Source organism: Rhincodon typus, chromosome 21 (genome assembly GCF_021869965.1).
Source record: "Rhincodon typus isolate 14 chromosome 21, sRhiTyp1.1, whole genome shotgun sequence".
NCBI lineage: Eukaryota > Metazoa > Chordata > Chondrichthyes > Orectolobiformes > Rhincodontidae > Rhincodon > Rhincodon typus.
Genome location: NC_063352.1, coordinates 45,104,044 through 45,118,278, shown reverse-complemented (window position 1 = coordinate 45,118,278; position 14,235 = coordinate 45,104,044). Strand labels below are relative to the sequence as shown.

At 39.3% G+C, this 14,235-nt stretch overlaps 1 protein-coding gene across 1 annotated transcript in view; it reads right to left on the bottom strand.

Moving 5' to 3' along the window:
* Nucleotides 1-14,235, bottom strand: part of LOC125485691 (protein KATNIP homolog) — a 55,596-nt gene that overhangs the window by 4,359 nt on the left and 37,002 nt on the right. The window contains exons 12-15 of the mRNA XM_048609758.1: nt 7,487-7,711; nt 5,012-5,149; nt 2,292-3,375; nt 4-236 (exon numbers count right to left, since the gene is read on the bottom strand). Of these exons, the coding sequence (XP_048465715.1) occupies nt 4-236; nt 2,292-3,375; nt 5,012-5,149; nt 7,487-7,711 (1,680 nt within the window). The remainder of the gene's footprint in view (nt 1-3; nt 237-2,291; nt 3,376-5,011; nt 5,150-7,486; nt 7,712-14,235) is intronic.

The following is a 14,235-nucleotide window of genomic DNA, read 5'->3' as shown; positions in this document are numbered from 1 at the left end:
AACTTCATGCATTGATTCCTGATGCAAGGATTTCAATCCTATTTCTCTTCCAATTCGTTGCTCTTGCAAAAACTCATCAAAAATGTCTCCCTCAAAATCCATGTTGGCTATCCGACCTCGCTGTGATCTGTTAAACTTTAATAAAGAATCCCATGATTCCATCAGTGTGTCATCCTGTTCATTTTGCCACTTGGGTCTTGAAGACCCTGAAGTCTTTGAAGTAGTTCTCTGATTATCTGAAAAAGACAACATAAAAGATGAATTACACAGAATGGTTTCTGTTCTTATTAGTCCACTTTGCAACTCAAATGGTCAACAACACCAATACAACAGCAAAATACTGTGGCCGTAGGAGATCCAACATTAAAAAAAAAATCTGGAAATCCTCAGCAAGTCCAACAGCGTGTATGGAAAGATAAACAGAGTTAATGTAGATGAGATAGTAGGAACTGCAAATGCTGGACAATCTGAGATAACAAGGTGTAGAGCTGGATGAACACAGCACGCCAAGCAGCATCAGAGGAGCAGGAAGGCTGACGTTTCAGGCCTAGACCCTTCTTCAAAAAATGTAGATGACTTCTGTCAGAACCAGGAGGACTCAAATAAAACATTTTTTAAGCAAGACCTGGGGGAAGTAACAAAAAGGAAGTTCAATGCAGATGCTGGAGAATCTGAGACAACAAGGTGTAGAGCTGGATGAACACAGCAGGCCAAGCAGCATCATAGGAGCAGGAAGGCTGACATTTCAGGCCTAGACCCTGGACTGGATACACTCCGAATGGGCAAAAGGTATCTTACCTGCGAGGTCCTGCTTTCTCAACTCTCAAATTGTCAGCTTTCCAGAAAAGGGAAAAGAAAATGCTACAAATATACTCTGAAATTCTCCTTGAAGAGTGGCAGCATTGAAAGACTGGGAGATGCTTGCTAATAATCATTGAAAATTTGAGAACAGGAGGGAAAGGGGAGATGAGATATTAAAACTGAACATAAATGGGGAGTAAAGGATAACTTAGACGCTTACACACTCACCGAGTGCAATATTTTACATAAAATAGAGGATTGTAAAGTTAACTGTGCTGCTTTGAAGTACACAGATATGACTATCTAATGGCAGTGAATAAATAATGCCTGACATCAGCAGAATTAATGTTTGACCCAGCACATAAAGAACTATAGACATTCCATCTTGTTACTTAAACAATATTTTACAGCATGAAATTGAAGTCTTTGATCACTGAAGTAATGTACCTGACTGTACAATGTAAGGTCATGTCAATTCAAAATATACACACAGGCACAGATATTCCAATGATCAGAAAATCGTTGGAGCAGTACAGGCTAAAGTTGTGTGTTGGTACCAGTGAAATCCTGGCATAGCTGACTCTGTAGAAATTGCCCAGGAAATAAAATTCTCTGATGGGAAAATCCCCTGTGTTTGGAACCCTGCGTAACAGTCCATTAAAGTCAGTGAATTCAGAGATTCTGACTAGCTTAAAGTTAATAATTACTCTGGAAAAAGTTCGACAAACAAAAACCTACTCAACTTCTGGATAACTATTGAACTGAATGTCCAATTTACCTGTGTCCCCCAACCACACTTTCCCAATCCATAATACCTCTGGACCTGAACCTGTTCCAGGTCAACCTGACTGGGTTCAAACTTCTTCCCTTACCACCAGTCCAACACAACTGAGATATGCCCAATCCTGCTGGTCCAAATACGCCCTGCCCGGTCTGAACCACCTGAGCTACTCTAAGCACCCTATACCCCCCACCCACCTGGCACCGTAACTCCTACCCACTCACTTACCCATGTGCCACCTCATCCCCTCACTTATCGTTCCTCAGCTGCTGTAAAAGTGCATTTGGGACGTTCAATTCCAAAAATTCCAGCAGCAGGTGTCATGAAAAAGGGGAAATACTACTCATGTGCTGAATGAATTACTCCCTGGTTTGCTCTGATGGATGCATTTGGGACAGGTCAGCCCTAGATTCTTAGCTGCAAAAATTGCAGACAGATAAGTGGTAATATTAAAGGGGATTACTATTGGTTGAATCTGTTCAGATAGTACTTAATATATCTTGGCCAATGCTATGAGTCTTAAAAACACTAGATTTTGGAAGCCTCCACATCTAGTAACATAGACACAAAAAATCTTGATCCATTCTATTTAATAATTTTAAAAAATGTACATCCATTTTACTTTAAAGCTCATTAAACTGCAGCATAATAGGTTTTAAATGAATTTTAAGAAAAAAATTAGAAATGACAGATGATAAAACCACTGTACCTATTTTAAGAAGTCCTTCAGTTTCATTAATATTAAAAAGTTCTTTATTTCTGGCACTTTTCACAGAGCTTCTCCTTCCACTTACAGGAAAGTCAGTTCTTTGATTCTCCTCATCCTGTGATGAGGGCATATAACACTCACTTTCACTGAAGTCATCCAGGAAATCTAAATAATTCTTGTCAGTAAGTACTTTGCCCTTTTCAGAAGAGTTGACTAACTTCTTCTTATTACATTTTAAAATCTTGTCAGTTCCACCAATTGAGTTTTTGTAACTACTGACAGGGTCAGATAGATCTGGCCAATTACAATTTGCCTCACTAGTTTTAGCTGAGTTGTTGTCAACTTTTACATCTACGAGTTTCTCATCACTGAGCCATGGAGGCTTTTTCCATTTACTTTGCTTGGGTTTTTCTTTCTCTGGTGATTTTAGCCACGATGGTACTTTTGAAGCTGATGGCATTTCTGTTATTTTCTTTCCAGTTATTTTCTCCAGCTGGTCTTTCATAACTGGTTCTTCATCAGAATAAATTTCTTCTTCCTTATTGGTTTCTGAAATATTTACTCTCAGGAGCGATGCCTCCAGTGAAACTGAGGCTGTTAACGTTATGTCTTCCTCCAAGGCAGAAATTCTGCTCTTTGGTGAATCATTCAAATCAATTAATGTAGTTTTCTTATTTTCTAAGTGAGAATTTAAAAAGAATGAGGACCTTGCTTGATGTGGAGAACCAATATTAAGGCTTGCTTTTGAGCTCTCAGTTACATTAGCTTGATCATCTGTATCACTCCCACTGAAAGCATCAATTGTGTTTCTCTCCTTTAAACCTGAATTTCGAAAGAATAAGGAAGTTGCTTGTTCTGGAGGCTCAATGCTTGGGCCTCTTTCTGAGCTCACCATTTCTTCAGTTTGTTCTTCCATATCACTCCCACTGGAAGTATCAAGTGAAGCTTTGCTTTTGTTGGTTCTCAAGTCAATGGTTGTACTGTAATCGAACACTTGGTTTCCACAGCCTTTTTCAAGCTTTTCTTCATATACCAGATTACTGTCCACATAAATCCTTACATCCTTTGCCCCAACATCAAGCTCCTAAAGAAGGAATTTAGACAATGAAAGCAAATTTTGCAATATTATAAATGCATTAAATAAAAAAAATGTAGAATGCATTTTAATGTGATTTGTTGAAATACAACACAGCTAGAAAACAGGCCATTTAGCTCTTTCAATCCTGTTGGTGTTTATCATGCATTCAAACAAATAGTTTGAATAACATACTGCTCCCTTGTTCCAGTATCCCCTTTTCTCTTACACACCTATTCAAACCAATTCTGAATTCAGGGCATCAAAGTGTATAAAGAATTTTCACCCTCTTTTTAAAATGTCTTACATTTAGCATTGCACGCACAATTCCCCCGTTCTTGACTGGTTCACTGCTGGAAACGATCTGCTCCTAGCCAGTTGTTGCTATTCTTCATTACTTAAAGCACTACAATCATATTGTCCCATCCTAATTTAATATCATGCCGTAACCTTCAAATTATAATGGCTACAATATTCTCATGAAGAAAAGCCACATTTTATCTGATTTCTTTATTTACAATTTCTGAAAACAATTGAAAACTTAAAATAAAATAACTTCTTCACTATAACAAACACTTTAGGTATAGTTGAGAATTTGACTCTTTTCTAAATTTAGACAGGACAGGTTGGCTGACATGCTCCTAGTTCTCTGCCTACAACTGTTCGTACTCTGATTCTCATGAACATCAGGAATTCACAGCATTGCTTACGTATTCAAATATTTACATACATTCCTAGAAAACTTTGGAAATCACAAATTTGATTTGAGATCTTGTTTATTACGAATCAGAATTTGTACTGATTTCATTGGTGGTAACAAATGAACTGTAATATAACTTAAGTTGAGCATTTAATATTTTTTCAGTTACTTTTAAGAATTGAATTTTTAGTGTTTAGAGATAAAAATGATACCTAAATTTTTTTTTAAGAAAAGCATAATTCACTCCTGCGCCTACTAACTTCTAACTTCTTAAAGCCACAGAAAATGGCAGTAAGGAAATGTTCAATTCTTTTCATAGTTGATTTTAAAAACAGAAACTTAAATATGCTAATAAGTAACAAAAGCAGGTTGCAGAAATAACACTGTTGGATTTAGACTGTGTTCTAATCTACAGTACATACCGCAATTATTTAACTTAACTGCTTAAATGTCTTTTGTAGACTCTTAACATTTGTCTTTCAACATAGCAGAAAGACACCAATAAGCTTTACATGTTATGCTGCGCACGGGTTCCTTGGTTCAGGATAAGCAATATCATATTCTATTGCTATTATTGGTGGAGTGTAAGTAAAGTAAGGATAAGCTTAATAATCCACTATGTTAATCCCCTGGTGTTCTACATTCTACTCATTTACGTATTCTGTCAATAGGCTGAACTTCAATGCATTATGAGATTTCCTATTATCTATTCCAATGTAAGGCAAACAAGTGTCAAAATTCTCATTATTTCATTACACAGTGCCAGATACATGTTTTAACGATTACAGGATTTGTCCACCTACCCAAACAAACACTTGATATTTTCACTCACTTTTAGGAAAACCCATATATTTTGCTTAATTAGTAAATCTTAAAAAAGTTTACTTTCTAAGACATACCTTGTAATAATCTGCACAGAAGTAGGAAAACACAAAAGCAACTTACATTAAGGCTTCTATTATAATTCCAAATTTTGATCTTAGAAATACCGAAGTCACACGATTTGATTGGGCTACGCACAACAAAATATAATTGAACTGGTGGGCGGAAAGGGCATGTCCACATGTGACGTTCCTTTGTAGTCTGTGGAAAGAGGAAAGGTTAGATCTTAATAACATCATCAGGTTAAGCTTTTCTTAACTGTCACAGAGGGACGAACAGATTTTTTAAACTATCAATATAATTAAATGAAAACAAAGAAATTAGGAAGTGCAGAAACCACTGCAGATTGTCAACAGGCAATTACTTCAATGATACATTGCTGTCATAAAAATGAACATCTTAATTCTATGATTTTACCTCATAATTTGAATATTGCTAAAGTTTAGTCTGCATTACACATTACTCAGAATAAGTTAATATTTGTGGAAGACAACTGAAACATAGTACGTTATCAAACATATTTCCTATTATTGTAAATCGATTTATGTCTTATTACTTCTGACCAAAACTTTAGAAAATTTTAAAGAAAAACAGCTCTCTCATCCTTTGGACACCTTTATTTGAATGTGTCTGTTGGGCTAAGCTTTTAATCCCTCAGCTAATATCTCCTTCTTGGGTGTGGGCAGCTTCAAAACAAGTTAAATGTAGGCTTTCAAGAGTGATGGCATCTCTTCGAACTTTTTCTCTCTCTTGCATCTTAAAATGGGATTTAGAATCATTAAAGTTTAAGACACTGCACTATATTTTACTGTTAATAGGTGATAGATTAATGTGAAAGGCTCATTTAAGACCTCATTTTTGTCATCCAAACAAAAGCCCTATGCTTAGGATTATAAGCCTTGACCAATGCCAGGACCATAACACTTTGGTTGTGATGATGGAAAATCTAGAAGCTCCAGGGACAATGGCTTTGCAAATGGAAGATCAGTCAGGAGGAGAGACAGTGTTTCTTTTAAGCACATATGAGGAAGGCAATGAAAAACCACCTCTGCCCCAGTTATATTGCTCATTGAAATTTAAAATGGGAGGATATTGGGTCAGCACATTGGCTCTATGGTTAGCACTGCTGCCTCACAAGGCCAGGGACTTGGGTTCAACTCCACCCTCAGGTGACTGTCTGTGTGAAGTCTGCATATACTCCCCATGTCTGTGCGGGTTTCCTCTGGGTGCTCTGGTTTCCACCCACAGTCCAAAGATGTGCAGGTGAGATGGACTGGCCGTGTTAAATTGCCCGTAGCATCTAGGTGGATTAGCCATGAGAAATTCAGGGTTACAGGGATAGGGTAGGGGGTGTGGTCTGGGCAGGATGCTCTTCGGACAGTTGGCGTGGACTTGTTGGGCTGAAAGCCTTGCTCCCATACTGTAGTGATACTGTGATATGAGCAGCTACATAGGAAAGAACATGAGACATGGAGAAATGAACAGAGGACCTGCTCTTGGGCGGATCACCATTAAAGTGGTGAAGGACATTACAAAGCATAAATAAGAAGCATACTAATTAAGAGCATTGAATAGAATTTTTAAAATGTTTATACAGTATGCATGAATAATGTATAAAAAGATCATGTACTGCCAGTCCTCCTGAATTGGAAATATTTTATTGACAGCATAGGAGGATGCTTCTCATTTTGTTTTGATTTTTTAATTTATTCATTTGTACGACATTGGTATCACTTGCTAGGCCAGCATTAATTGCCCATCCCTACTTTCCTGTGTGGTAGTGGTGGTGGTGGTGAGCAGCCTGTTTGAACTACTGCTGTCCATGCAGTGTACAGTCACCCACAGTACTGTTAAGGAGGGAGTTCCAGGATTTTGATCCAGTGAAAGCAGAAAAATGGCAATGTACTCCCAAACCAGGGTGGTGTGTGGCTTGGAAGTGGTGGTGTTCCCATTCACCTCCTGCTGTTGTGGTTCTAGATGTTATAGGTCACATATTTGGAAAGTGCTGTCAAAGAGTCTTAAAGTACTGCATCCAGTGCTGCAGCCACATATATTCATGGTGAAGGCAGTGAATGTTGAAGGTGGTGGATAGAGTTCCAATCCAGCAGGTGGCTCTCACCTGAAAGGTGTTGAGCTTCTTCAGTGTTGTTTCACCGCATCCATCCAGACCAGTGGAAAGCATTCCATTACACTTACTGAAAAACCAAATACACTGAAAGCCACAAGACTCCATAAGACAGGAGGACTGAACCAATTTCTTGTGGAGGCTGGCATTCCATTATCTGATAGATGTGAAGCAGCCAGTTATTTAAAGTGTTTTTCATCTCACTTTTTATTTAATATAAGGGTTGTTAATATGAAATTCAATTTGGAAATGGGAAAGCAATTCATTTTAACCAGGAAAATCTAATTTAGCATTTATTTTAACTTTTCAACAGAGCAGTTATTTGTATCGTTGGAATCAAAGACAACTTGTTTATATTATACAATTAGAAAACAAAAGGAATACCTTTTCCTTTATAGATCCATTTCACTTACCTTTGTCTTTCCATTCACTAAACGATTCAAGTTCCCAGGACTGTGAGCATTTCTGACATCAACATCATGAGGAGAAACAAAAATCTTCTGATGTTTTAGGTCAAAAAATTGCACTTCTGTTAGGCCAACTTTGTCAACATTGCCCCAGTTCGACAAAATTTCCAGTGTGACATAAATTATGTCCTTCATCAATGTGCTGCCTGATGTTCTATTACTCTGTTGAGTCTATCAAAAAAATCAAAGTTGCATATGTTAAAGATGGAAAATTATGGTATCATGTCAGATTTGGCACATTTATAAATTTTCTTTGCATCTAGAAAACAAAAACGTTCTTTTGTTGGATTATTGCAAATCTGGAAACTAGAGAAGAGCTGTTCACATCCACTTCTGTTTTACTATAATGTTTGTTTCTTGGTGTCCAGGCTGACACTTCAATGCAGTTCTGAGGGAGGATTGTATTATTGAAAGGGGTGCCATTCAGATTGGGCAGATGGGGCTTTAACTATTTAGGTAGGTATAAAAGATTCTCTGGTGTTATTCAAAGAGGAGTAGGGCCATTTATCCAATGTTCTGAAACATTTATTTCTTGACCAATATCAAGACAGTTGTTTGTGGAACCTTGCTGTAAGCTATTGATTATGTCTGCCCACAGAACAATAGTGAACACACTTCAAAAATCAAAAGTAATCAGCTTTGCACATCCAAAGGTGTAAAAGGTAAGTTATAAATGTAAGTTCTTTTCTAGTTGTATAAAGTAGTTTGTAAATAAAAAAAAAGCAAGTATTTGTTGATTGAGAGACAGTAGGAACTGCAGATGCTGGAGAATCTGAGATAACAAGGCGTAGAGCTGGATGAACACAGCAGGCCAAGCAGCATCAGAGGAGCAGGAAGGCTATTTGTTGATTGAGTTTGCTGTCGCCCTAGTTTAAAATATTAACTGTTATAAAGGTGGTGACATGAAAAGAATTGTTTTGTTTAAATTTAACAATGTTCTCCATGTGTTTTCAATTTGAAAGTCTGGAATTGGACTACATCAAATTGAAGGGGTGGAGTGGAGAAATCAGACTTGTAGGAAAATCTAAAACAGAATTCAATCCAGAGAAATGTGAATTAATGTTTTTGGGGAGGACAAACGAGGCAAGGAAGTATACAAAATATTAAACCATTTTAAAGTGAGAAAGGACAAGGGTATCTTGGACTACATGTCTATAGGTCCCAAAAGGCAGTCAGACAGATTGACAAGGTGATCAAGAAGACTCTCTCATACACAATCTTTATACCTCTCTTCCTCATGCACGACCTAGATTTCGATTTTGTGTCTAAAGGAATCAAGGGATATGGGAGGAGGGTGAGATTTAGGAATTGAGCTCGATGATCAGCCTTGATGACAGTGAATAGCTGGGCAGGCTTGAGGGGCTAAATGGCCCACTCCTGCTCCTACCTTCTATGTTTCTATGTAAAGTCTCCAGGTTCACTGACAAGACCCACATTGGGTGGGAAAGAAAGCTGCGGGGACGACCAAAGAGGCTGTAAACAGATATGGACAGGTTCACTGAATGTGCAAGCAATTTGCAGATGGAATATAACGTGGAGAAATGTCCATTTGCAGCAAAAATTTCTAAACTAACTCAGTGACATTTCAAAATCTGCTCCCTACCCAGTTCACATTTCGAGACCCAGTGCAGTTTTGTCCTGAGGGAAGGCAGTTTTCTGACTGGATATTATAATATTGCAACATGAAAGTACTGAGTATAGCAGAGTTTGCGATATCCCATCCTATCAGATACTTTGCTGTCTATATTGTGTGATTGGCAGGTTGAATATAATATGGTGAAATGCGACTCACTTTTGTGGGAAGGATAATAAAAAAGTTTCAATTTGAAATGGTAAGAAATTATCAAACATTATTCTGAGGAAGGGTCACCGAACCTGAAATGTTAACTCTGTTTTTTCCTTCACAGATGCTGCCACCTCTACTGAGCCTTTCCAGCATCTTTGTTTTTGTTCCTGATTTACAGCATCCGCAGTTCTTTCGGTTTTTATCAAACATTATTGTCCGGGGTTTCGGGTAATCTTGTACATAAATATCAGAAAGTTAACATTATAGTAGAGCCAACGAACAAGAGAATAAATGATAGAATGCAAGTTATGATGAGGTTGCACCGGACATTGATGAGGTCTTTTCTGGAGTACTGTGTCCAGTTCTGGTCACCCTGTTATAGGAAGGATATTAATAAGCTGGAGAGGGCTCAGAAGAGATTTACCAGGGTGTTTGCTGGGATTGGAGGGTTTGAGTTATAAGGAGAGGCTGGATAGGCTGGGACATTTTTTTTAAACTGGAGGAGAGGACATTGAGAGGTGACCTTATGGAGATTTATAAAATCATGAGGGGTATAGATAAGGTGAATAGCAAGCGTATTTTTTTTTCCCGAGGTAGGGGATTTCAAGAGTAGGGGGCATATTCCCATAGTGAGAGGAGAAAGATTTAAAAAACAGATCAGGGGCAATTTTGTTTACATAGACAGTGGTTTGTGTGTGCAATGAACTCCTAGAAGAAGTGCTGGATGTGGATAGTTACAATGTTTAAAAGACATTTAGTTAAGTGCATGAATAAGAAATGTTTCAAGGGATAGAGGCCAAGCGCAGGCAGGTGGTACTACTTTAGTTTGGGATTATGATTGGCATGGACTGGTTGGACTGAAGGGTCTGTTTCTGTGCTAAATGACTCTATGACTCTAAAAGAAATGTTTCTTTTTAAGGTGTTTCATAGATTAGTTAAGTCTGAAGAATTCCAATGCCATGTTCCTACTTAGTATCAAAATCAATTGCTGAAGTTCAAATACATAGCAGTTAAAAGTAACAAGCAAATAAGTGTTGTGTATTATTTAGTTAACTATATGAGCTGGGCCCCTATGGCTCAGTTGTAGTGTCCTGACTTCTGAACCGGGAGGCCTAGATTCAAGTCCCACCTGCTCAAGAAGTCTGTTATAATATCTCTAAACAGATTGATCAGAAGACTTTTTTTTAAACTATGGTGTACAAGAAGGGCTACTGTGATGCAGTGGTAATGTCACTACCTCTGGCCAGAAGGTCTGGTTTCAAGTCCCACTAGTTCTGGAGATGTGTCATAATGTATCTGGTGAGTCCCCTACCCTGGCCCTCCATCACTCACAAACTTTCTACACTTCAGTAAAAAAAAGCGCTCTTGTGGTGCAGTGATAGCATCCCAATCTGTGGACTAGGAGGCCTAGATTCGAGGTTGCTTAAAATAACTAAGACACACAGATATAATGTCCCTGCCTCTGGTAAAGGTGCCTTGGTCTCACCAAAGGTGTTTCATAACATATCTGATCAGGTTGATTAAGAAATGTAAGAGTGAGTTCTGAAAAGTCTAGTGGTGTTGTGGTAGTATTCTTCCTTCTGAGCCAGAAGGTCTGGGTTAAAGTCCCACCTATCCAAATGTGTGTCATTGTGGGTCCAAATGGGTTGATTAAAATAATTATTAACATGTACTTGGTGGGGGGGTCTTCTGGAGCAGTGGTCATGTCAGAAGATCCAAGTTCAAGGCCAACCTGCCAACTCAAACCCTCCAATCCCAGCAAACACCCTGGTAAATCTCTTCTGAACCCTCTCCAGCTTATTAATATCCTTCCTATAACAGGGTGACCAGAACTGGACACAGTACTCCAGAAAAGACCTCATCAATGTCCGGTGTAACCTCATCATAACTTGCATTCTATCATTTATTCTCTTGTTCGTTGGCTCTACTATAATCTAAACAGTTGATTAAAATAAATACTAAGGTGTAAGGGGTGATAACTCCCATTTCCAGACCAGGATATCTGGGTTCAACTACCAAATGCATCACAAAGTAATTTTTAAAGAACAGCCAACCTGGAGGAGGCTAGGGGTGTTATTGAATGGAGCAATAAGTTCTGTGTGAAGCAATAAAGAAGCTCTTCCAAAGTACTTGGATTTCAGGGTATGCATAACAAATAGGTCCAGAGTCTCTCTAAAAACCACTTTCAGGCAACAAGTTACAGATTACACATTGCAAAGAGAGTCTGATTTAGTCAGGTATTTCCTGGAAGAGAACAATATCTACATAATTCAAAGTCCTGTTTCTAATCCACGGTTGAAGGAATCACATGTCAAAGAAATCTTATCTCACAAAATATTCCCTCAAGAACAAGACAGCATGCTTCAATTACTCATAATCAGAAAAAACCTATTAATTAAAAAAAATGCAATTGAAACATACTTCCACTCAGCAGGCAGCCAAGGAAAATTAAATTAATTATCATGAAATTACCCAAATTTACTTTTGTTCAAAGATGCAGTTCAGCAACTGGTACACAATTAATCAAATGCCTGAACCTTTTTTTTTCTCCAATTGGGTGAGTATATGTGGGTTGAATCTTCCTACCTTTGCACCTGGGGCAGGAACAAGATTCGCTGATTTGCAAGCCCAGTCTTGGATCTTCTGCAGAGCAAACTAAATACCTTCTGCTTCCGAGTTCCCAAGCTAATTGAGGCGGGGGTGGGGGGAGGGTTACACATCTAACGCTGCAAATAAGGATTTGTTAAAGGGACCATGGTGGTACTTTCAATGGCAACACCAGTCAGAGAACAACAGTGGGAAGGAGGGGAAGCAATAATGCATGATAGGGAATGGGAGACCACATCCCAGTTCTTAGACTCTTCACCATAGCTGCTGGTTCAGGCAGTGAGAACGGTAAGAGGAAGTCTGTCAGTTTCACAAAACAGCCTCGCTTGAAGTTGCTGAGTTGATCAGTAGCCAGATTGCAATGTCCAGGAACCAGATTCAGTGCCAGAAAATGTCAATGATCTCAAGGAGATCTGACAAAATGCATATCCTTCAATACTAAGCTGGCAGCCATCGCTGTCTCACCTTCCTAGCGTTCTCCTGCACACCACTCTCTGACTGACTGGCACAATTGTGCAGTTATGATCTGATAGTGATTTTCCTAAAAATTATTTCAAAAACAATAGCTGATAAAACAATGCTAATTTAATTGGAGATAGCAAGAACAGTGAATGCTGGAGTCAGAGTCAATACAGTATGGAGTACTGATGAAGGGTCCCGACCCAAAATGTCGACTTTCCTGCTCCTCTGACGCTGCCTGACCTGCTGTGTTCCTCCAGCTCCACACTGTATTGACTTAATTTAATTGGAATTGGTCACAAGAAACTAAAATCACAGCAGCTCCAAATCACCTGACTGCAAACTTGAAGTGGATAACATTGAGAGAGACTCAGACAATGTACAGACTCTCATCCAAGAGAATACAATGATTCCTTGATGATGGGTTGTGAGAATATAAATTAAGCAAGGCACTGACCAGAGCAAAAACCAAGAATCACAGATGGGGGAAGAACTATTTTCCAGAATATCAATACCATATATGGAACGTGGCTTGGCTTTTAGCAAGGTCACCTGGTAACAGTGGCCATCCAAGAAGAAAGGGAAGTCGCGTAGTCAATGAGAAATTCCATCTTGAACCATCTAAAAGAAGTCTCTCTCAAGAGACAGGAAGAGAGACAGACGCTTCTCATACCAGCTAATAATCTGTAGAAAGTCATTGGGCAGCTGAAGGTGTGATATCTACAGAAACAGAAGCCAAGGGCTGCAGTGGAGAGTCCTTGTCAGAGTGATACAGGAGATTCCATGCTCTGCTCAACAGGTCAATGATGCAGAGCCTCACAAATCATGCATCAACATGTGCAGCAGGAATACAGAGTGTGTAGTCATCTGTCAACATTTCCAAAGACAGTACACATCTCCAGCAAAAGTGCAATGTCATGATTCCTAGCCTACTGGGTTGGTGGCTACCTGCTATGAGACAGTGGCCAACCTCATGGATGGTCAGCCAATGACATCAAGACCTTGGGTCTGAAGGCCATACTCACAACTGTCTCCCATTCTCAGTATAGATGGATCCCAAGGGGAAAGATAGAGGAGGGATGCTGGCATTGGGAGATCTCCTCAACTTGCCTATACTTCACGGCGCTTGGCCTTACCTTGACAGAGCTATAAATACTGTGTCCTGCCAGATATCAGAGATTACTGCAGCCCCACAACTCTAGCTCATATCAACGGCTTGCTCAGTTGAGATCCTCATCTTAAGATCGCTCTGGTTTTACCTCCCTGGTGCCTTTGTAGTCAGGTGCTTCACTGAGGTCACCAGCCAGGTCTAGATTGGGAATCCTTCGTCCTCCAGGAATGAAAACTGAAGCTATATGACTGAGAGAAGACCTTGGGAATGTGAGGTAGCCAAAAGATGAGCAAGTGATGGTAGCTCCCCAGATATCTGATGCACGCAGTTGCAGTCATCACATACCAGCTGCACATTAAGAGACTGGAATCACTTCCATTAACAAAACAAAAACCCAGTTGATTTGATGGCATTTCCTTGCCACGAGTGTGCCTATAACTTTCTGGACCTTCTGGAAACACAGTAGAGCAGACAGGCCTCTGGGGTTGCCTAGCATCATCCACCTCAAAATGAATATAGTTGGAAGCCAAGATAAAAAGGCATCGGTGGCCTAGCTGATGAAGTAATCTGTTGCAGATCACAACATCCTACCTGACAGCAACTGAGCCCTGGAAAGATGCAAATACAACCAAATTGAGTGCTGTGGTCACCTTGAAAGCACCTGTAATTGTTGCCTACCTCTTGCTCTGGATTGTGGTCTTCATTAAAGAGGTAGCAGAGGTATGCAAACAC